The sequence below is a fragment of the Cololabis saira genome, chromosome 10 (assembly GCF_033807715.1).
Source record: "Cololabis saira isolate AMF1-May2022 chromosome 10, fColSai1.1, whole genome shotgun sequence".
In the NCBI taxonomy this organism is placed as follows: Eukaryota; Metazoa; Chordata; class Actinopteri; order Beloniformes; family Belonidae; genus Cololabis; species Cololabis saira.
Window position 1 is genome coordinate 40,153,656 of NC_084596.1, and position 24,210 is coordinate 40,177,865.

General features: G+C 40.7%; 1 protein-coding gene across 1 annotated transcript; it reads right to left on the reverse strand.

Annotated features, from left to right (window-relative positions):
• Positions 1–1,429: 1,429 nt before the first annotated feature.
• On the reverse strand, positions 1,430–5,982 carry rgs18 (regulator of G protein signaling 18). Its single transcript, XM_061732907.1, has 5 exons — positions 5,732–5,982; positions 5,155–5,259; positions 4,887–4,948; positions 3,787–3,953; positions 1,430–2,091 (listed from the first exon to the last, which is right to left on the reverse strand). The coding sequence occupies exons 1-5, from the start codon at positions 5,848–5,850 to the stop codon at positions 1,837–1,839; spliced, it is 708 nt and encodes a 235-aa protein (XP_061588891.1). The 5' UTR covers positions 5,851–5,982; the 3' UTR covers positions 1,430–1,836.
• Between the last annotated feature and the right edge of the window lie 18,228 nt (positions 5,983–24,210).

Genomic DNA, 24,210 nt, shown 5'->3' on the forward strand with positions numbered 1-24,210 from the left:
AAAAATAAGCTTAAGAGAGACAAATGGATCCCTGCAATTCACAGAAACAACTGGATTCCAGGCACCGAAACGTGGATTTGTGGTTCCCATTTTGTATCAGGTAATGTTGGATTTTTGGGTAGCTAACATCCTCACTTTAATTTCAGCAACAAATCCTGCCTTGAAGTCGGACCAAGCATCAAAACAATTGTATGCCTTCAAGCTTTGCTTCATGTATTTCCCCGGCATAGAAATTAAGTACATATAAATATCAGGAAACTGGATTCGTAGCCAAATATTAATGTCCATGGACCACTGGTTCTTGGTAACTGTACCAAATATTAATGTCCATGGACCACTGGTTCTTGGTAACTGTACGGGTCACTGTCAAGTCCAACTGCCTTTAATTTAAGCCGATAATCAGCTGTTATCCCGTCTTCTCCACTAGTTGCAGCTGTTTTTGCTGATATTTTACCAGTCAGTGTGAGTAAGGGGGCTGGTCCAGTGGGGAAGTGACGTCAATGCAGACCCTTTATAGGACAAAAACTGTAGTAAAACTGTGTCTTTGTCAAAACTACATATTATACTACTAATTTTGTCACATCAGTGATTTGTCACAGTTTCTGTCATATGCAGTATGCGATCAATTGCAAAAACTAAAGCATGCAAAAATACACAGATGATGCACTTATTCCAGAAGAAGATTTAAGTATGCAAATGCTGAGTTTAACTTGCATGCTGTTAGCCATAATGCAATAAGACACTACGGTGTTAATTGGTCGCAAAAACAGTGAAAAACAACAGTAGCAGGCCACGTAATGGTTTACTCTCACCGTCCAAAACTGAAAAATGGTCACCGATATTGTAGCATATGACAGAACATACACAGTATGCAGCACATACTGTTTACTGTGTAGTACATCTAGTATGTGTTTTTTTGTGAATGAGTGTATTTCTCTTGAAACGTCGTCCCGCAGGACTTCTGCTTTGGAGCGTAACTCTTGTACAATCTTATCCTGTGAGAATTCTCTTCAAAACAAAGAAGAACCTGTCGACTTTGCAGAGGATGGACGGAAACATCTTTGGTTTTGGACAAATTCATGTGATTTCTGCTACCGCTGTTGCTACAATAGTCAACAGAGGAAGAAGGCGGCAGGTGATCGTGCAGGCGGTCTGGTCATGTGACCGACTGCGTCACATCCAGTGATGACGGAGACGTGCAAATGCGAATAAAGTGTTTCCATTACACTTTTTCACTGAATTGGACTATCAACATGTCAGAAAAACCTCGTCATGAAAGCATAGAAACGTTTTAATATTTGAAAGTATTTTTTTTTATTCTAGGTGTTTCCATTACAGTTTTTTTAATGATATTTAGATTTCACGCAAATCTAACGGTGATGGAAACTCACCAAGTGAAACAACTTTAAAAAAAATCACAATACTCCACTTTCATTTTTAACCCTGTATTTTTCACTCATTAAGAAGAAATAAATTAAATAATTTAATGAACTCCACAGCTACATGGGCTGTTGTTATTGCTGAACAAGTACAGAGAATGCATGCGAAGCTAAGACAGCTAAATGCTAACAGAACATTTGTATGTTGATGTTTTTATATGTGTGTACAATCCTTTGATTTAACTCTTGGCAAGAAAGAAAGCAAATTTCCCAAAATGTACCTCTCGATCACCATTGCTGCTGGAATAATACATTATTAGCTCTGTGATTATAAAAAAATATTGCACTTGTGGGTGTCAATGCCACGCACAGTATTTTTCTGCTGGAAATCAGGGATTATAGCTGATAATAACACATCCATTCACGCGTCAGCTGCGACTCGGCTGCCGGGCTCCGTCTACCACTCCGAGGCGGCGGTCGTTGGCTCCCCCCTCTCGTTGAAGACGCAGGAGCGCGACCGTCGGCGGAACATGGTGGCTCCGGGGCCCTTCTTTTTGGTGAGACTCAGATAAATGTCAGAGTGCAGAAACCTACGGTAAGAGTCCTTTTTCATCAGGCTGTGGATCTTCGTCTGCGCTGCTTCAAAGCAGCTTTTCGTGGGCTTTGCCATGGTCTTCTGAATAGCCATTTTGGTGTCGTAGTCAATGTTGACCTAAATGAAAGAAAATAAGGGGTGTTATAAGAATGATATTAGATTGGGTTATCCTTTATTTTTCGATATATAAACAGTATATACATTGGAATGAAAATAAAAGTAGTGCAGTACGGGAAAGAACGAAAAAAACAGTGCAAAAAAGCAGGTAGGATGTATGTGAGGTAGACAGATATTGCACAGATATTGCACATGTTATTATACGAAACCCTACGAAATAACTGCTTTATATTATGAAGTATATTAGGAAAGCGTGGGTATTTTGCCAAGGACCTCACGATACGATACACATCACGATACTTGAGTCACAATACGATATTGCGATATCCAAATATTTCCATGTATTGCAATGTTATACATAGTTCGCTGAAAACTGTAATGGCATTATGCATCTTAAAATCTGAGTTGCACCTACACCAGATTATAGTGGTAATTCATGACACAAACTGAGTCAAAACAATCTAATTCAGATTATCCATGCTGTTTTATTGTAACTATACAAGCTAACTTTATAACATATTTGCATGTTTTTCATATTATGTACATTATATGAAATTAACATTCACAATATTATTTATGCCCATGTATACAATAAAGTCATACTGGATTTACAACCCATCTGAAATCTGATTTATTTTTTTTTTTTTACTATGTTTTCTGATATCTGTTGGGTACTACGGAAAAAAGTGGGTTGGAAAAAGTCTGAGATGTTAATAAGACATAATCACAAAGCCATGAGAAAAAAATCCCAAATTCACAATAATTTCAGGAGATAACCAACATCTGCAAACAAAAAGCATCATATTTGAGTCCATTTCAAATGATAAGGATGCTTTGCTCTTAAAAAAGTACTTTCCTTTTTTTTTCTTTTCCCCCATGGGTGGATAATCTACATATAATTTAAATTTTTGTTATTATTGACCCTCTGATTTTACAGATGAATAACATCAACTTTTGCAGGATTCCTTGTTATTAATAAAATAGTCAAATTGGCAGCATTTCTGTTGAACTAAGGGATCTTTTTCCTTTGAAAGAAGTAACAGCGTTGAACTTTAATAAGAAAAATTCATATGTATGAAATTGCTCTATCTTCCATCATTTGTATCGAGGGTTGGCTCCATTTACATGTTTATCTGCCCCGCAAATCACTCAGGCTTTTATACATTACTTTGCCGTAGCAGGGTGCTGAAGAAAGTCTCTCTCATTTACATATGCATTCATCAGACTGAAAGTGTGTGGGAGATGCTCTCCGTTTCTGCAAAGGACGTTCTAAACCTCAAACCAGACAGCGAACTCTGCAACGGTCTAAACGGCTGCAGGGCCCCGGGAGCCTATCAGATGGTGGTCGCATCATCCTCTCAAAGCGTGTGGAAACCTTTCAGAACGTCAAGTGTCTCGCGCAGAAATAGCTTCGACCTGCTTTGAAGCGGTGCATGCAAAGATGCATGACCTCAGCGAGCTGCTGCTCCTAATGATTGTTTGCAAAGGTCAACTTGCTGCAGGCTCATGAGTATAGACAGCATTCAAACTCGCCCACTGCTTCTTTATAGCAACGACATAAATATTTCAGAATCGGCAACCCTGAGTGGCAGATAAGCCAAGAAAATGCAAAAAAATGTTATGTTATTTGAGCATTTGTAGCCCTGCATTACAACAACAACAAAAAAATCTATGCAGTTTTTGAGGAAGAATTACCTCTTTGGGGGCATCTGATTCAATGAAAACTGTATAAATATATTTGGCTTTGGACAGCAGCTTTGTTTCCGAATCGATGGTCTTGTATTCCTCGCAGGCCAACCAGAATTCAATGTTTTCTTCACTGAACTCTGTCCTCAGAAACTGAGAGAAGGTTTCAACCCCATCTGATAAAAAAAAAAGCAGAAACACAGATTCAGTTCAATTCTCCGAGCATTATGAGGCTCACGTTCATCTGTGGTGTAAAGAAAAATGACTTCCACAAACTCAAAGTTGTCAACAGTTTTATGACACAAAAACATCACTTTTACTAATAAGAGATGTTTTCTTCTATACACATTTGAACTGTTCCTAAATGAGCACACAGGGCTGTACACTGTTTCAGTGTGACGCTAATGTGCAACTTCTGTCCTTTAGAGGAAGTTGCAGAGTTTCTGTTTTGGAGTCTGCACAATGCAAACATCTTACTTCTGTCACCTCTGACTATTTATCTACCGTATTTTCTGGACTATAAGCCGCTACTTTTTTCATAGGTTTTCAACCATGCAGCTTATACAAAGGTGCAGCTATTCTGTGGATTTTTCTTCCACCGCTCGGGGCGCTCTAACCGGAATTAGAATCAAAACTAAGACAAAATAAATGCAAAGAAGAATACGCTACTTGTTCTTTAGCAGATAGAAGTAGGTAGAAGCAGATTTCAAACTGATAAATAGATAAATAAATACCGGTTATTTTGTCTTGGTTCTGTCCCGTTTTAATCAGCAAAGTTACTGCCGTGTTAAAAGACACTGTTAGGAAAGGATCTATTTAGGTACAAACATGTACATCATTTACAGTTCAAAATCCTTCTGTACATGTAGTAAATATCTAATCTAACAACAGAAATATCTGCAGCTTGCATATCTTTTTTTTTCTTTAAATAGAGCGGATGCGGCTTATAATCAGGTGCAGCTTATAGTCCAGAAAATATGGTAATTTCTCCTTTACATATCATGTTAAGCAGGTTGTTTGACAGCTAGTGAAATACATTTGGGCAGTAATATGATGCAATGTATTTCATATAAAAAAAAACCCCAACAAACTTTTAAAGCTGATCTGACCTGAATGCTTCAGCAGGTCCTCGAAGGAGTCGCTCCACTGCAGGGCTACTTCTGGTGAGATGCTGCAGAAAAATCAGAGATGTGGTCAGATCCTGCCTAACGATGCAGCAGGAAGAGATTTTTCCCTTTTTTTTTAATTTACAGAAAAATCTACATGTTTCTGTGTCTGATGAGTTTCTGGAGGGTACTGAAAGCTCAGCTTTAAACATGAATCTTTGTGTGAAACAACAGTGGCTCTGTGGGAAATAATAAATGGATTGTGCCTCACTTGCTCGGTGTCGTATTTGTCTTTTTAAGAGGACTGACGTTTTCATGGGAGCCTGACTTGGTGAGAAAAAGGCTTAGTCGGCTCTTCCTCTCCTTGTCTTTTTGTCTGCAAACAAGGGGAGAAAATACATCAACTTCCACAGACTGCCGCTTCTGCAATCGTGGCACCGTTAACCAAAGCAGCAGCCTGTCAGACTTCTCCGCTCAAAGCTATAGTTTCAAAAGAGTTGACATTAGATACCATAAATATCAAGATATTTGTTGTGGCGTACAAACTGAGGGACAAGACACATGTTCAGGTGCGTTTGAACAAAAAAGCCATCAAAGATCATGACAGAAAACCAAAAGTTTGTAAAAGTTCAAATGTCAGAAAAAGGCTGCTGTTTTAAACAAGTGTTGTAAGATTGCTTTTCTTTTTTCTTTTGCGCCATCTCGTTTCTCGTAGCTGTAATTATTCAACTAATACTTCCAAAATGCGTTGCCATATTTACAACAGCACATAAAAATAAAGTAGGAATGAAATGACTCAATCACAACTGAAATCAAAATTTGAAAAGAAGCCAGCTTGACACACCAACCTGCTATCGTCCTTCATCTTTGCTGCCTGCAAGTCTTCTGGACCAAACATTTTGAAATATGCTTCCTCCTTTGGGGCCATGTAGTTAAATTGAGGAAATAGAAAAAGAAGCGTCTCCATGCTGTTCTGTCTGCGTGTCTGGTGTGCAAAGCGGCAGGCCACAAATAGCTCTCCGAAAACTGTTTAACCCATCGTTTGACAAACCACCGCATCGTTTATAAACCCTGCTCGCATTTCATTTCCCATACCTGCTCTACTTCCTGTAAACGTGTAAGTGCTTACTACTAACAGCTCCATCCGTATCAACAGAAAACTCCAGAGCTCAACATCCTGTCAACAAGTTGCTTAGAAATTTGAGAGAAAACATTTGATTAAGCTCTTCCAGAGAATTGATTTGCCTTCCAATTTAAAGGCTATAAACACGGTTGTCTCTTCTGATGAAATGACTGGAAGTGAGGGGTAAAAAAAAATAGCAGTGTGATATATATATATAAAACATTGTGTGCTTCAGATATGCAGGGTACCGTGACATAACAGCAGACCCAGATTAGATTAGTTATCTGGCTTCCCCATTTTTATCTGAACTCTACTTCACATCAAGCTGCTTCTGCTCTATCTTGAAAGTGGATAGCACAAAGCTGCAGCATCAGTTTCCAAAGAGGCATCTCCTGAAACCAGTTGCTCTGAACGGGGCTGTAAAGAAAAACAAATGACGGGACTCTACGTGCCATTTTGACCCAAAAGCATGAATCATATATTTCATTATGAACTCATTGTATTGCGCCATTTTTCCTGAAAATGATTATATCTATCTATCTATCTATCTATCTATCTATCTATCTATCTATCTATCTATCTATCTATCTATCTATCTATCTATCTATCTATCTATCTATCTATCTATCTATCTATCTATCTATCTATCTATCTATCTATCTATCTATCTTAAAACAAACAGGTACAGAAGATGCTACACGTGAAACAAAACTGCAGGAGCTAATGTACGGCCAATTTGTTACGTAATAGAGACCAAGACAAGTACAGAAACAGTGTATGATGAGCAGGTCTTGATGTGTGTTATCTGTAGTGCAGAGACAGCTACTTCATGGCTGCTCAATGCACCAACAGTACACTGCAAAAACTCAAAATCTTACCAGGAATATTTGTCTTATTTCTAGTTAAAATGTCTCATTTTTAGTCAAAAAAATCTCATTACACTTAAAACAAGAGTCATCACCAGATAAATAACTTGTTATTTGACAATTTTCACCTGTTTCAAGTAAATTTTGTTTGTCTTGTTTTAAGTGTAATGAGATTTTTTTGATTAAAAATGAAACATTTTAACTAGAAATTAAAGCTGCAAGCAGCGATGAACGGGCCCTCGCACTCACGTCCACCGCCCCCCATAAGCATATCAGAAATGACACCACCCACGACTCTCTATGTCAAACCATTCAAAAGTTATAGCAGAAAAAAGGAACAACCAATCAGAAGAAGGGGCAGGGCAAATTCAGGCCAATGAAGGTCAAGGACTCCATACAGAGTCTGATGACACCACCCACGACTCTCTATGTCAAACCATTCAAAAGTTATAGCAGAAAATCGGGACAACCAATCAGAAGAAGGGGCGGGGCTAATTAAGGCCAACGAAGCTTAAGGACTCATTACAGAGTCCCATGACACCACCCACAACTTCCTATGTCAAACCATTCAAAAGTTATGGCAGAAAAAAGTATTCTAGGGGGCGCTGTTGAGCCGTTAGGCCACGCCCATTAATGCAAACCATGAAATATCAAATTTATCGCCAAGTCTGTCTTGCATGCAAAATTTGGTGACTTTTGGAGAACTATCAAATATGGACCAATCAGATTTCAAAATGGCCGACTTCCTGTTCGGTTTCGGCCATGGCTCCAAGAGACTTTTCTTTAAGTTGCGACATGATACAGGTGTGTACCGATTTTCGTGCATGTACATCAAACCGTATTGTGGGGCTTGAGGCACAAAGTTTTCCGGGGGGCGCTGTTGAGCCATTTTGCCACGCCCATTAATACAAACCATGAAATATCAAATTTATCGCCAGGCCTGCCTTGCATGCAAAATTTGGTGACTTTTGGGGAACTATCAAAAATGGACCAATCAGATGAAGGGGGGCCGCGCCTTTTGGCGTCTAGCGTCGCCACGGTAACACTTTTGAAAGAGAAAAGTAATGCGCGTAGTCGCAGGATGGAGACGCACATTTTGATGTATAACACATCTGGGTTATCGATACGGTTCGGGCCGTATTAATTCTCGAAGGAATGGCATATATTGCTCCAAAATTACGCGATTAATTCAGAATGTTCAAAATGGCCGACTTCCTGTTCGGTTTCGGCCATGGCGCCAAGAGACTTTTCTTTAAGTTGTGACATGATACAGGTGTGTACCGATTTTTGTTCATGTACGTCAAACCGTATTGTGGGGCTTGAGGCGCAAAGTTTTTTCTATCTGAACCGATCAGATGAAGGGTGGGCGCACTTTTTGGCGTCTAGCGTCGCCACGGTAACGCTTTTGAAAGAGAAAAGTAATGCGCGTAGTCGCAGGATGGAGACGCACATTTTGATGTATAACACACCTTGGTGCACGTTACGGTTCGGGCCGTATTAACTGCCGAAGGAAGGCATAAATTTCGCCAAAATGACGCGATTAATTCAAAATGTCCGACTTCCTGTTCGGTTTCTCGACATGACGCCCAGAGACTTTTCTTTAAGTTGTGTACTGATACAGGTGTGTACCGATTTTCGTGCATGTACGACAAACCGCATTGTGGGGCTTGAGGCACAAAGTTTTCAAGGGGGCGCTGTTGAGCCATTTTGCCACGCCCATTAATGCAAACCATTAAATATCAAATTTTTCGCCAGACCTGGCTTGCATGCAAAATTTGGTGACTTTTTGGGCACGTTTAGGGGGGCAAAAAGGCCTTCCTTTTGTCAGAACAATAAGAAGAAGAAGAAGAAGAAGAAGAAGAAGAAGAAGAATAATTCCTGCAATTACAATAGGGCCTTCGCACTGCAAGTGCTCGGGCCCTAATAAGACAAATATTCTTGTTAAGATTTTGAGTTTTTGCAGTGTGACGTTTCTGTGGCATAATGTTCGTTTCCATCCGTTTACAAGCAAAATAACTTGTTATTTGACAATTTTCACCTGTTTCAAGTAAATTTTCACTTGAAATAAGTAGAAAAATCTGCCAGTGGGATAAGATTTATCTTCTCATTACAAGCAAAACATCTTGTTTCACTGGCAGATTTTTCCACTTATTTTAAGTGAAAATCTACTTGAAACAGGTGAAAATTGTTGTTTTTTTTCCAGCGATGAGTCTTGTTTTAAGTGTAATGAAATTTTTTTGACTAAAAATGAGACATTTTAACTAGAAATAAGACAAATATTCTTGTTAAGAGTTTTTGCAGTGTAAGGTGTAAAAGAGAGGAATATGAACGCACATACTGTAGCTATTGTTATTGTTCAGTCCTGCAAGTATTACACTCTATTCTTCTGTAGTGCTGGTGTGCATATCTGTGTGCATGTGCTCAGTGCAGCGATGGCTTGTGGGAAGAAACTGTCTCTAAGCCTGTTGGTCCCGGTTTTGATGGGCCTGTAGTGCGTGCCAGAGGGCAGCAGATCAAACAGATGGGAAGTGGGACGGACACCGTCTTTGATGATTCCCTCTGCTCTGCTGAGGCGGCGGGATGTGGAGATGTCCTTCGGTGGGGGGAGGGGGGCGGCCCAGGAGCCTCCTCGCCATCTTGACCACTCGCTGCAGCTTCTTGCGGCCTGCCTCTGCGCAGCGGGAAAACCCCACTGACATGCGGCATGTGCGTGTCCTCTCAGCGGTGGAGCTGGAGAAAGTTACCACCGGCATCTCGCAGACGTTATTCCGCCTGAGCAGACGCTGCCGGGCCTTCTTCATGACAGCCATGGCGTTTGCGGGTCCAGAGTTCAGCAGAAACTGTGGAGTAGCGTTGTTTCTGTCAGCCTGTTTCAATTCTAGTTTTAGTCTAGTGTTTGGGTCAGGCTATCATTTGAGTTTTTATTTGTTTTAGTCACGTTCATACTCCTTTTAGTGGTGTCAAGTTTCAGTCGACTAAAAGTCTTATTTTCGTAAGAATTGTCCAGGACAATTTTAGTCAAAAATTGTATTTAGCCAAACCCATGTTACAATTCAAACAAGGTTATCTTATTATTAGGGTCTTCCGACGAAATGAGGGCCTTTTTTCCCCCCTAAACGTGCCCAAAAGTCACCAAATTTTGCATGCAAGCCAGGCTTGGCGAAAAATGTGATATTTAATGGTTTACATTATTGGGCGTGGCCTAATGGCTCAACAGCGCCCCCTAGAAAACTTTGTGCCTCATCCCCCACAATACGGTTTGACGTACATGCACAAAAATCGGTACACACCTGTATCATGTCACAACTTAAAGAAAATTCTCTTGGCGCCATGGCCGAAACCAAACAGGAAGTCGGCCATTTTGAATGAATTGTGTAATTTTGGCGAAATGTATGCCATTTCATCGGCCGCTTCTTCGCCCGAACCGTAACGTGCACCCAGGTGTGTTATACATCAAAATGTGCGTCTCGATCCTGCGATAACACGCATTACTTTTCTCAGTCAAAAGCGTTACCGTAGCGACGATAGACGCAAAAAGCGCTCCCCCGTTCTTCTGATTGGTCGATATTTTATAGTCCCTATTCTCTGCCATAACTTTTGAACGGGTTGTGATAAAGACATGTGGGTGGTGTCATCGGACCTGGTTTTGAGTCCTTGAACATAATTGGTGCAAATTAGCCCAGCCCCTTCTTCTGATTGGTCAATATCTGATAGTGCCTACTTTCTGCCATAACTTTTGAATGGTTTGACATAGAAAGTCGTGGGTGGTGTCATCCGCTAAATGTCCAGGGGCCTCATTTAAAATGGACTGCGTAGGATTCATACTAAAAGTGCACGTACGCTCAAAAGCCGAAAATGCCGGGCGCAAAAAAAAATCCGGATCAATAAAACCATGTGCACGCAGATTTGCACGCAACGTTCCTTTATGAATCACAGTCCAGCTGGAAGGTTGCGCAGCTGAATATTCCGCCCTCTACACGCCCATAAATGCATATGGATGAGCCTACTGAGCATGCGCAGTGGCTTCCTGCAGCCTGTTAGGCGTCAGAGAGGGTGTCAGCCACCGTGAGACTGACTTTCACGGAGACCTAGATGTTGTAGATGATGTGGAGGACAGAAAAACCACATTATTTGGTGGTCACAGTAAAAGTTAGAATAAGTAGGCTATATAAATAGTATACAATAAAATAAAGCGAGTGAGTGGCAGCACGCCGTTGCTGCGCTAAACGCCGTGAGTTCCCCCTTAGTTTTTTTCCCCCTTACTTTTTACAGTTTAAAAACTAACGGTAGGCTCAGCCTTAAATTGCAAATTATCAAGACACTGTATGAAAGCGATACGAAAATGGCCCCGCAGCCCCGCTTCACCCCCCCGCTCCCCCTCCACCTCTCCCGTCTCCCCTCAGAGCTGCTCAGGGCGGGTTTATGGTTCTGCGTTCCTTTAACGCAGAGCCTACGGCGTAGGTGCGCGTCGCTGCGTACCCTACGCCGTAGGCTCTGCGTCGTTTAACTCGGGACCCTAATTTAGGCACCATACACCCGCACCTAAAGGTTTCACGCGCGCGTAAAACTCATATATATGAAAAAAAATCTCAGTCCCTTTAGGGGCTCCGTGGGGCTCCCTAAATGCAGCCCCTCATTTGTTCTGTCCTAAAGCGGGTGAAGAAGAGGCTGCAGCTCTAGCAGCACCAGAGTCCTGACTGACTGAGCTTCACACACAGAGGGACACGATCAGCGCTATTTTATTTTATTATTTTATTATTTTAAGTCTGATATATGTTGTGATATGTGATGACATTATTAAGAGTATTACATGAATCTGGCTTCATTTCACCCCCTCACAGCCTGCGTCGCCAGTTCCCCGTGTCTTAAGTAAATTGTTACGGGAGGGTCCGAGTTGCCGTAAAGATAAGCAGATTTTTCGGTTAGTTTTTTCTTTTTAGATCCGAGGATTTGCGTAGAAGGTGGCTTCCGCAACTTTCAGGCGCTTTTTCTGCGCAAGCAAGCTTTATAGATGAGGCCCCAGGCCTGAAGAATCTACATGCAAGTCATACAAGCTTCCACTGCAGCCTGAACGTGCACAAGGGTGCGAGGGCCCGTTCATCGCTGCTTGCAGCTTTAATTAGGGCCCGAGCACAGTGCGAAGGCCCTATTGTATCTGTAGGAATTTTTTTCTTCTTTATTCTTTCTTTCTTTCTTCTGACGAAATAAGGGCCTTTTTGCCCCCCTAAACGTGCCCAAAAAGTCACCAAATTTTGCATGCAAGCCATGCCTGGCGAAGAATGTGATATTTAATGGTTTGCTTTAATGGGCGTGGTAAAATGGCTCAACAGCGCCCCCTAGAAAACTTTGTGCCTCAAACCCCACAATACGGTTTGACGTACATGCACGAAAATCGGTACACACCTGACCTGTATCATGTCGCAACTTAAAGAAAAGTCTCTTGGTGCCATGGCCGAAACCGAACAGGAAGTCGGCCATTTTTAATTAATCGTGTAATTTTGGCGCAATTTATGCCATTTCATCGGCCGTTTCTTCGCCCGAACCGTAACGTGCACACAGGTGTGTTATACATCAAAATGTGCGTCTCCATCCTGCGACGACGCGCATTACTTTTCTCTTTCAAAAGTGTTACCATGGCGGCGCTACGCGCCAAAAAGCGTGCCCTCCCTTCATTTGATTGGTCCATATTTGATAGTTCCCCAAAAGTCACCAAATTTTGCATGCAAGCCAGGCCTGGTGATAAAGTTGATATTTCATGGTTTGCATTAATGGGCGTGGCCTAACGGCTCAACAGCGCCCCCTAGAATACTTTTATCTGCCATAACTTTTGAATGGTCTGACATAGAGAGTCGTGGGTGGTGTCATGGGACTCGGTATTGAGTCCTTGACCATAATTGTTGAAAATTAGCCCCGCCCCTTCTTCTGATTGGTTGTCCCTATTTTCTGCTATAACTTTTGAATGGTTTGACATAGAGAGTCGTGGGTGGTGTCATCGGAATCTGTATTGAGTCCTTGACCTTCGTTGGCCTGAATTAGTCCCGCCCCTTCTTCTGATTGGTTGGCCCTATTTTCTGCAATAACTTTTGACTGATTTGACATAGGAAGTCGTGGGTGGTGTCATGTCTGATATGCTTATGGGGGACGGTGGCCATGAGTGCGAGGGCCCGTTCATCGCTGCTTGCAGCTTTAATTTTATTATTGTTACCTTATAGACTCAAGAATAAATTCATTCCAGATACAGAAGACTCTAATTTCAATTTACAACATATTTATTTTTCCGCATTTCTTCCCGTCTTTTTCTTTTTCGACGACACATTGGGTTTTCTTTTCCACGTCTATGTAGGAAAGTGTATCCAAAGATGGTCTCTTCTTCTTCTCCAGCCCCAGAGCAGATCCCCGTGTTTCTCTATGTAACTTTGTTTTTAATTGAATTGAACCTAGAGCTCTGTGTTAACGGCATCAGCCTCTAACTCTGCAGCTGCATCTTCTGGATCTGATTCCCCGCTGCAGCGACTGGGATTGAGGACTAACGTCACCAGCAGCAGAACTAAACCAGAGGAAACTACTGAAAACATGGACATTAAACCAGAGGAAACTACTGAAAACAAGGACATTAAGGATCTTTGGTAGAAAATTTCGTCTCATTTTAGTCAACGAAAATGAAGACACATTTTAGCAGAGTTTTTATTTTATAATCTACATTTTAGTCTTGTTTTTAATTTGTCTACGATATTGCATTATATATTTAATTATCGTTATCGTCACATGACCAGCATTTTCATTGCGTCTCGTCTCATTTTCCTCAGGTGATAAAGGTTCGTTGGCGACAATATTTAGTCATAATTTTCGTTGACGAACTTTACTGTGGAGGTGACGGCGTGGAGCCTCTCATTGGGTCTTTTCCTAAATAACTGTTTCACATCCTGTTTCTGTCGGTCAGTGTCTGGAACCTGGGACCTGGGACCAGGTCAAGGCTAGGACAGTGTGTCGGGTCCGGGTCTCGGAGCACGTGAAGGCATCGGCCTCTTGTAGTTCCTCTTGAACTCCGAAAAACATACAAACAGATCAATCTAATCAAGGAGTAAACGTGTCTGTAATTTTAGCTCTTCCCAGAAAATCTGAGCTTTGAAGTAGTGAGAAAAACATCTGACGACTTAGTGGGAAGTAACAGGGAGCGAGTGTATTATGGGATGGGTGCAGACGAGTGTGACGGTGAAGCTGATACCAACAGATAAAACAACCTTTCCCCTTTCTTTTCTTTTCTAGTTTTTCCGAGCAACTTACCGAGCATCTGAAACGAAGCTAATTAATGCCTGCCAGGCAGCTGGGGGCTATAAATAGATTAACAGCTTTCAATTTCCACTCCCTCAAAAGTCATTGAGCTATAAGCACGTATGTTTGGAGAGCAGGAAAATAAATGTGGGCTAATCTCAAGCAGCACATCGCTCTTGGTGAGGAGCCATTCTGCTGTTTTGATCTGGATTTTATCGCTAAATCCCAAGTATGATAGTTTGTCCCCGTGTTGACAACCGTAAAGAAGGATTGAGTTGAAGGAGGACATGTGTCATCTGTACATTTTCCGTCCGTAGCAGAGAGGATAGGGCGTTAAACCTGGCCAGACAGATAAAGAAGTTTATTTCAATGCATCATGAGTGTCATGTTTTTTTCCCCATAACCTTCACCGATGACTTTTAAATAAACATAAACCTGACCACATGGTTTATACAGTATACTCACTGTTTATTCTTTCAATAGTTAACAGTAATCAACTATGAAATAAAAAACAAAGCTGCAAACAGATGTATGCTAACTTTTTCCAAAGCTACAACCCTGACGTTGGTAATAAACTACATTCAGACAACTTAAAGATGCTCGTATTTTGCTCCAGAGGTAACAGAAAGAGGACTCTGCGTGTCTTTGGTTTGGAGGATTCGTTGCCTTTAGATACACAGTAAATATCCAAAACTGAAACCTTTAATTTAATGTCACTGTGGTGGTGAGGTTGTCTTGTCTTGGGTTTGTTTGTTAATTCTTACCTTAGCTTAGATTCATAGTTCTTGTTTTTTTCCTCTTTAAGAGTGATTTGTCTTTTTCAGACAAATTATTTTATATAGGCAGGTTTTTCCTCCATATGGAGCGTTTTGTGTCATTTGTTTCTTTTTATTAGTTATTTTTCCCTCCTCTTGGAGTGTTTTCGTATAGTGTCTAGTTTTGTTTATAGCCATTTGTTTGTCACTCGATCCGAGGTCTCCGGTGAATTCAATAAAAGCCCTTTGTTATCTAATATCTCTGCATCTGAGTCCTGCTTTGAGTCTCGGCTTGACATTTCAACAGCCGTTCTGTGATCATTTAGCTTGGCTTTAACGTGAATTAGCTTTTTTCCAGTGGTAACTGTAACTGTATCTGGGCAAACCAATTAAATAAACACGCACACATGCTGTCGAGAAGGATTTACTTTCTTCATGGCACCAGTGTTGTGGTTAGTTCCCCATGGGCTGAGATCATGCTATTGACAAATAGTTAAAAACAGAAAAACGACTGGACTTCTGCTTCTTTTTTTTTGTTCTGGGCCAAAGAGAGGGATTGTGTAAAATCAATTCGCCGGCAGCATAATCTGCTCCAAGTGTCACTTAATATTATCAGCAAACAGCAGATACAGTAGTGAGAAATCACGTGACGCAGGTGTATCGGCTCACTTCTCGGCGGTGTGGGAATCGTCCCATGACGTCGGGGCGCAGCGGCTCTCGTAAACACAAGTGCGCATCTGTAAATAGTGATAATATGCAAATAAACACCGTGAGTGTGCTTGGGATGTTGCTTGGCTTGAAAGGGGAAGTGATGAAGTTGAAACTGCAAAGTGCTGATGTCGGGGGAGGAAAGGGGTGGTGGGGTGTTACTTCCTGTCTCATAACATCTGTTCGTGTGAGGCTGGTTGGCCTATATGCTGGGGGGACGAGGGGGGGACGAGGGGGGGGGGGCACTGCAGTCAGGCAGGAAAATAAGCCAAGTGTCAAGTCGGAGCGTCACAGACTCCACTTCGGGCACACACACCCCCGCAGAAAACAAATGAATGCAGTTTACGACGATCTCTTTGTCTTCATATATTCACAACAATATGCCTTAGCGGGGCTGCTTTTATCTAAAAATAGGAGGCTGCATGTCGATGAAGAAAACAGACATCTGGCTGCCGAGCTGCGAGGACGGGGTCCGTTCAGGCCTTGATCTCTCCTGAGAGACCGAGTCACATGACTTCTGCTTTTTTATTTCTTCATCTGCCGTATTACACATTCCATTTAATGTCACCCGTTCTGAATTATTATATGTTTCTATCCCGATATTGAAAATGTGATATGCACTCAATTATTGATTATGAAAGAAAGAAGGAAGTTTTCTCTGGGAAAATGTGTTGCGTTGACCTGAATACAAAACACAACACTCAATTTAGCCAGAAGTGAAATCATGTAGATATTAGTATAAAGACGGACTGCATGATGCTGCAGCTGGAATTTATGCACCCCAGGATTTATATGCGGTGCCAACCCAGGACGCAGTGTGCCTTTATAGCAGGTAGGCATGTATCATATATTACTTTAATTCAGAGTTTACAATAACTAGATTCCCTTCAGCTCAATTTCAGTTATATAACATCAATTTACAACGGTCCTCTCAGAGCACAGGCATCACGCAGCACTCGCAGAGTTCAATACAGTCCAACAGTCCAAATCAGTCCAATTATACCAGCGTGTAATTGAAGCCATTAGCATATTGGACCGTTAACTGTTACTCAGTTACAACCTAATTCATTCTAACTGAGTCCAAATTCAACATGCATATTGCATATTTATGAAAAAAATGGCCAATTCATAAAGACAGTGTAGCATCTAAGCACAGGTGTCAAACGGAATCCCAGAAGGGCCGGTGTCCTGCATGTTTTAGATGTTTCACTGCTTTAACACACCTGATTCTAATTAATCATTGTCACCAGCTTGTCATCAAAGTCTGGATAGTTCTGTTGATGACACAGTCACTTGTATCATGGTGCAATGAAGCAGGGAAACATCTAAAACCTGCAGGGACACCGGCCCTCGAGGACTGGAGTCCGACACCCCTAACGTGTCACATGCATTGACTCGTCACTTCAATGCAGTCCCTTATCCTGAGCGAGGCGACAGTGGAGAGGGGGGAAAAAACTAGTTAAGAGGAAGAAAAACGGAGGAGGAGAAACAGCATCAGGGAGGATGCCAATCTGCCCCGAATGGCTGAAGAGACCAAGAAACATAGATTACTCCAGGAATATTTGCGTCAGAGGCACAAAAGAGAACAATAACATATACTGTGCAGAGCGAGGAAAGGGCCCATGGAGACCCAGTAACGGGGGCCTCTGTGATGTACCAACAAAACCCCACCTCCACATAGATGATATAAACTTAATAATGTGCTCTATTGATCAATTTCGCTTCGGGGAGTAATAAAGTATTTTGAATTGAATTGAATGTGAAGTAACTGGTCTTGTTGATGTTGTGCATCGCATGGCATTTCACAACATTACATTGAAAGCCCTCCTAGTTGTTGTTCCCCTTTTACATGAACTCCTCCTAGTCTACAAGTGCGCAACAAGCCAACACAACAACCATCCATCCAACCATTCTTCAGACCCAGTTATTCCTGCTAAGGGTCATGAGGATCTGCTGGAGCCGGTCTCAGCTTCTCCAAATAAAAAGTGGGGGTGCCCCTGGAGAGCTCATCAGTCCAGTCCAGCATGCACAAACACCCGCCGATGCTCAATTTAACTTCAATTCAATTCAATTTTATCTATATAGCGTCTATTACAACAGAAGTTGTCTCTAGGTACTTTCCAGAGACACAGACCAGCACAACAAACTACAAGAACAATGGACAAAAATGATGGCGAGAAGAGAAGAGAGGAAGGGTGAGGGGCACCGCCCAGTGTTGGTGCCCCCCTGCAGCAGAGGCCTATAGCAGCATATCTACCACCAAGCTGGTTTGAGACTATTATAGTCTTGTTCTGTAGCTGCAGCTACGACTGATTCTAACACACTAGAGTTTACACTAACTAGAGGTTTACTAAACACAAACTAGAGGTTTACTAAACACTAAGGTTTACTAACATTAACTACAGGTTTACTAACACTAACTACAGGTTTACTAACACTAACTACAGGTTTACTAACACTAACTACAGGTTTACTAAACACTAGCTCTGAAAAACTGTCTGCTGTGAACGGAGCAGTAACATTGGTACTTCGTACTACCGTATTTTGGGGACCATCAGGCACACCGGGTTACAAGGTGCATGATAAAACATATAAAAAGCAAAACAAAACAGTCTGGTTAGTTGAACTTTATTCAACTTATTCACAATATTGTTCAGTTTTAACTAAAACAGAAAAATACTCTGACATTTTAAATCAGTCGTCTTCCACAAATCCACAAATAAGAAGTGGAGGAGGTGAGCGTTGTACTACGTCCTGTTCTCGTTCATCGTTTCATCGTTGCCAGCGATAGCGTTTGAGGTTGGAGCAACGTTGTAATCCAACATTTGATTATAATTACTATATGATACAGATTTGAAAACTGGGTTTAATCTAAAAACCTAACGTTAACTTGACGTCTAATTACAGTAAGGTAAAGTTGACTAGAAGTTGGATGATGGTTGCTTGCCAGCGATACATAATTAGTTATCTAACGTTGTCCGACGTTGCAACCAAGGACCGGCTTTAATGTGTCCTAACGGTCCGACCATCAATCAAGCGGAGCAGCTTCGTCACTACCGAAGTCACTAAAACATTTTGACAGATTTTTGAGTGCAGTTATCACATAAAAGTGGTTTGAGGTCAGTAAGTACGGTATATCTCCATAGTATTTTGACCCGATCATCATGGACGTTTCCTTAAAACCTCGGGAAACTGTGTCAACTTTTGAAAAAGGTCATAATATTTTTAGAAGCATAAAGAATTATATTATTTACTTATTCCCTCTGTTTAATTATTTATTTACCTTGCAACAGAGTGTCCTTTGATTACACTTAATTGTACCCATGAACCTAATTAAATTCGTCTTGGCTGTGTGGACAGCTAATGAGAATAAGCGGTTACCACATATGGAAAGAGTAAATCATGGGAGAGGTTTCTCTTCATGAGTTGGCATGCTGTTAATCTAAAATGTAAATCACCCTCAATTTGCAATTCCCTCCCACTCCGGTTTAAGATTCTGTTTAAAATTAATAACCTGGTGATATGCTCAGCGTTCTCGTGGCTGGTGCCTGCGCGGCCCACAAGGAAAGCCCAACACTGCATAAAACCAGGTTCGGTGCCCAGCTGTGCTACTTTTACACGCTAGAGTCTGCAGCCGTGCAGATGGCCCGACCGCACTAATGACTCCTACAGGGTGGGTGGGTTGCTTGCACAGTGAATACAAAACTGAAAGAGTCAAATGTTCTATGTAAGCTGACGGGCTAAATGGAGCCCATCTTGTCCCTTGAGTTTAATTAATTTTACAGAAACACTGTCCATGTCAGGTTTTGGATCTAGCAGCGCCCCACTTGGCAACTGGCGTGTCCAGACCACTCTAGAGCCACATGCTGGTTTTAGCTGTCAGATACCAAAGGGCAGCTCAGAAGGTGATGTCGGAGTTATAAAAAAATATAATAATAATATAAAAAATAAAATAATATATTACAAAAATAATATTTAAAAATATATATATATATATTAAAAGAAAAATAATATATATATATATATTTTTTTTTTATGGCAAAAAAAAAAATATATATATATATATATATATATATATATATATATATATATATATATATATATATATATATATATTTTTTTTTTTATTCCAACAGGTTAAAACAAAGCAAATTAAAGAGACAAATGTATATGTAGATAAATATTTCCTGTTTGAGGTGTAGGATGAAGTTTCAAAAAACTTTTCTAGTCCTACCCCTTCTAATGTTCTGTTTTTACAATTTCTTCATTTCACAGAACTCCAAAATAAAAGCATAAAACAGAAAGAAAAGGTGGTTCAGCTGAGCAAGGCACTTTGGTCATCTCAGTTCATGTGTCCATTTCCATTTTGTATCAATTAAGAGTATTGATTTTAATGATTTGTTTAAACTTACTTGGTGATTTGCATGATTTAATTTCATCTTTGCAGCTGTTCCACAGCTCCACATATATATATATATATATATATATATATATATATATATATATATATATATATATATATATATATATATATATATATATATATATATATATATATGTGTGTGTGTGTATTTTTTTTAACAGTGTTAATATACACACCCGAGACTTCCTGATAGCAGTTACTGGGGTGTCAGTGATAGATTTCAGCTCTGTGGGTTATGGCATGAGGGTCTCTGTGGATGGAGATTCCTTCCCGCAGATGCCAATTGTTCCTGTCAGATTGGTCTCTGAGGAGTGTGGAGGCCAAATGAACACCTCAGACTTTTTGTTGTGCTCTTTGGGCTCTCCCTAAAATAATTGGTGAGGGCTGCTAGTGTAGAGGAGTGATGTTTGGGGGGGGGTCGTCAACTGACCATGACAAACAATCACCAAATACGTAACTACATTGGGAATGTCATTCCGTGGCATTTGACGGTGATTTATTGTGGGACGCACGTCTTCACTCATGTCGCTGCACCTTTCAGCTTCATCGCAATCTTCCACGTCCTTACCCCAACCCCGCCATATTGGCTCTCAAGTGATTGTTTTAGATACAGTAATCCCTCGCTATAAGGCGGTTCACCTTCATGGTGTCGATGCTTCACTGATTTGCATTGTGCATCGTGTTCTGCATTCTGCATTCACTTCCTGTGTCAATAACATTGGTCGCTTAGCAACAATGCTGAGAACGGCCAATGAGCTTCAGCAGCAGCTCAAGAACGGGAACTTTGATGAATCATTCATTACAGTCTCAGATATAATCCATGGTGGCTTGTTGGTTTATAAGAATCTTTTTGCGCAGAAGAAAAAATAGCGACACCTACCCATAACTATTTTCTTCTCTGGAAAAAAAACACCTGCCCCGCGGCTTTAGAAGAAAAAGATGCTACAGAGCGAGTCAGGATGCAGCGGCATCAGAAGAGCAGTGAAATACACACCAGTCACAATCTGTTCTACTGTACTTATTGTATTTCTTTCATAATCATTTTTCATTTTCTCCCGTTCAAATCCAATTAATCGGGTCGCGGTGGGGCGGTGCTGATCTCCGCAATTTGAAGGCTTGTATAATAATTATATATATATATATATATATATAAAAAAAAAAAAAGTTGCTACTTCGCGGATTTCACTTATCACGGGTTCTTTTTGGAGGGATTACTGTATCTTAAATGAGATAAAATTGCCTCGTCAGCACGGTGGCTTAGTGGCGAGCAGTGTTTCCCCACAGCATGAGGCATGTTCTCGTCCCACTTGCGTTGGTTTTCTCGGCTACTCCGGCTCTCTCCCCCAGTCCAAACACATGGAGGTCCGTTGATTGATGATTCTACATTGCATGGATGCTTGTTTGTCTACATACGTTTGTCCCCTGTGATGGACTGATGACCTGTACTCCTGTAATGAGCTGGGGTAGACTCCAGCTGACCCCTGGGACCCTGCACAGGATTAATTGGGTGCAGAAAATGAATGACTAGACCCATGCCTACTACAGTGTGGACATTTGAATCTCAAATTTACAACGGAGTATTAGGGCCAAACTAAGACAAAAAAGAAATGGGAAATTACGAGAATAAAGTCATAGCCTAATGTTGCGAGAATAAAGTCGTAATATTATGAGAATAAAGTCGTAAAATTACTAGAATAAAGTCGTAAAATTACGAGAATAAAGTCATAGCTTAATGTTACGAGAATAAAGTCGTAATATTACGATTTTATTCTCGCAACAATATGACTTTATTCTTGTAATTTTACAACTTTATTCTCGTAATATTACGACTTTTTTCTCATATTATGACTTTATTCTCGCAACATTAGGTTTTGACTTTATTCTCGTAATTTTATGACTTTATTCTCGTAATATTACAACTTTATTCTCGCAACATTAGGTTTTGACTTTATTCTCGTAATTTTACAACTTTATTCTCGTAATTTTTTTTTTGTCTTAGTTTGGCCCTAATTCTCCATCGTACAAATTAATAAGTGTGTATATGTGAAAATTAAAACCCAACATAAATAGCAGCAAACACATAGATGACAATTGTGGATAGAAAGAATATCATCATGGATATCTGAAATCGGTTCTTGTCTTCAAACTTAAAGCTGCTTGTTGAAATTTTTTCATCTACCAGTAAATATCTCTGTTGAGGCGCGCTGTGGCTTTAATATGATTTTCTCAGGTTTAGCTGGTTCACAGGGCTCGGGATCTCCCTCATCAGACTTACAGAAAGGTTGAGAGCTTCCTGTAAACGAGCTCTCAGTCCAGCTGCTGTGAGAAGCAGAGACCTGGTGCAGCAGTACGGCAGCACGCGGGTGACATCACTTCCCTGTCAGAGAGTCACACAGGTGCTCCCTGCACACATGAAAGCAGCTGTGCATTCCGGGGTAAATAGCCGGATTCGAGTAATAAGTGAAAGGGAATGTACAGAAACAAGAAAATATCTGTGAAGCAGCTTTGACGTGGGGGATTTCTCACCAGCACACATTCTGGCCCCAAGCTACGGCAACGCTTGAGGCGTAAAATGTGATTAATATGAGTTTAACAATCTGCCAATATGATCTGAGGGTTCATGACATTGATATGATCAATATGTTGTCCAAGATATGCCAATCAAGAAGATGTTTACTTTGTACTTACTTTTATGGGATTCAACATTTGTCGTGACACGTTTTTGGATGATAAACTGAACTCTCCAATGTGTTTTTTTCCTCGTATGTCTCTTTGGATCAATTCAAATTCTGAATACTTACTTATCAAATAAAAAAAATATAATTAAAAATGAATTATGTAAGTGTAATGTAAATAATGAAATAATTGACAAGCTGGTCAAACATGAACGTGTGAGTTCAGTCGTAATTTTCCCTCCAGTATGAATGTGAGCCTGCTAACGTTTTAACCCCGGGGGCGTGGTGAATTTTTTTAGCCCCTTTTTTTGTGAATGAAACGATTTTTTAACTATTTGATTCAAACCTGAATTGAACTAGATATTTTTGAATGCCATGAACACATGGAAAACAAAATATTAAATAATATATAAAAAAGTATCTTTCTTAAACAGAAACCTGTCCTACTTAACTTAAAATTGTATAAATTAATATAAAACAATAGAAAGAAAGCAGAACATCCATTCTGTAATAGTGCACATTTTTAGTGCAATAACAAAAGTGCAAACAGAAAGTCTGTAGAAAACTCAAAGGCCATGACTGTAGCTACAGTTGTAGTAAAACAGAAAAAAATAACTTATGAACTCAACAGCTCAATGCCATTTTATGACTATTTTTTGACTCTCAGAGTAATACGGGACAAAGTGCGTCCCTTTTCAGCTCAATACGGGACTCGTACTTTAGTTTATAAAGATGGTTGGCAACCCCTGCACATGCTAGCGCCTGCAAATTCATCTGACTTGCTGTATCAGGTCTGTATTAGACGTGCAAAGCAGGCTCAATGCCGCCACCCATTGATGTGTTTAAGGATCATAAAACAAGAAAAAGCTGAACATTTCCATTACATGAATCTGGAATAATGTAGGTGTGTAAAACTAAAAGGATATACTGTACATGGCTCATATTTCTCATGTCTATGGCCTGTTGAAACAAACAAAAAAAACAGTCCATCAATCAATTTCATTTATCATTTTTCCTCTACTTGTATGGGTTTCCACTTCAAAGCACCATCCTGCAAACCAGCTGCAAACCGACTCCCACATGCACTTCACACCAGAATGAAATGCAGGCCGGGCTCTGACGGACTGCAGCTCCATAACCACGCTACACGTGATTTCATATCTCTGTTTTCATCCAATTCAGCATTGGTTTTCTTGTTTATAATATTCTCTGGATGAGGCGCGCAGCATGATGTATTCTTTTTGCAGGGCGCCGTTCCCCCATGTAGACACCCTGACTGATGTGGTTGTAAAAGGGCCTGGACAGCGTTCTTCATCATAGTTCTACGAGACTTTCAGAGTCTCTCCAGTAATCAGGTCCACATGCCAATAGTGATGGATTCTGCTCCGCAGCTACCCTGAAAGCAACACGCACACATAACAATCAGAATTTACATGGCCGAGTCTCTGGTGATCGATAAAAATGTACTTTTGAGGACAGACTGAAACTGCCGGCCTGTCTTCGTA

What these genes read in the sequence shown, in the direction of transcription:
- rgs18 (XM_061732907.1), bottom strand. Translation starts at nt 5,850, where the DNA reads ATGGAGACGCTTCTTTTTCTATTTCCTCAATTTAACTACATGGCCCCA. An exon ending in AAGATGAAGGACGATAGCAG is followed by an intron (nt 5,260 to 5,731) that starts GTTGGTGTGTCA and finishes CCTTGTTTGCAG; the next exon opens with ACAAAAAGACAAGGAGAGGA. An exon ending in ACAAATACGACACCGAGCAA is followed by an intron (nt 4,949 to 5,154) that starts GTGAGGCACAAT and finishes ATTTTTCTGCAG; the next exon opens with CATCTCACCAGAAGTAGCCC.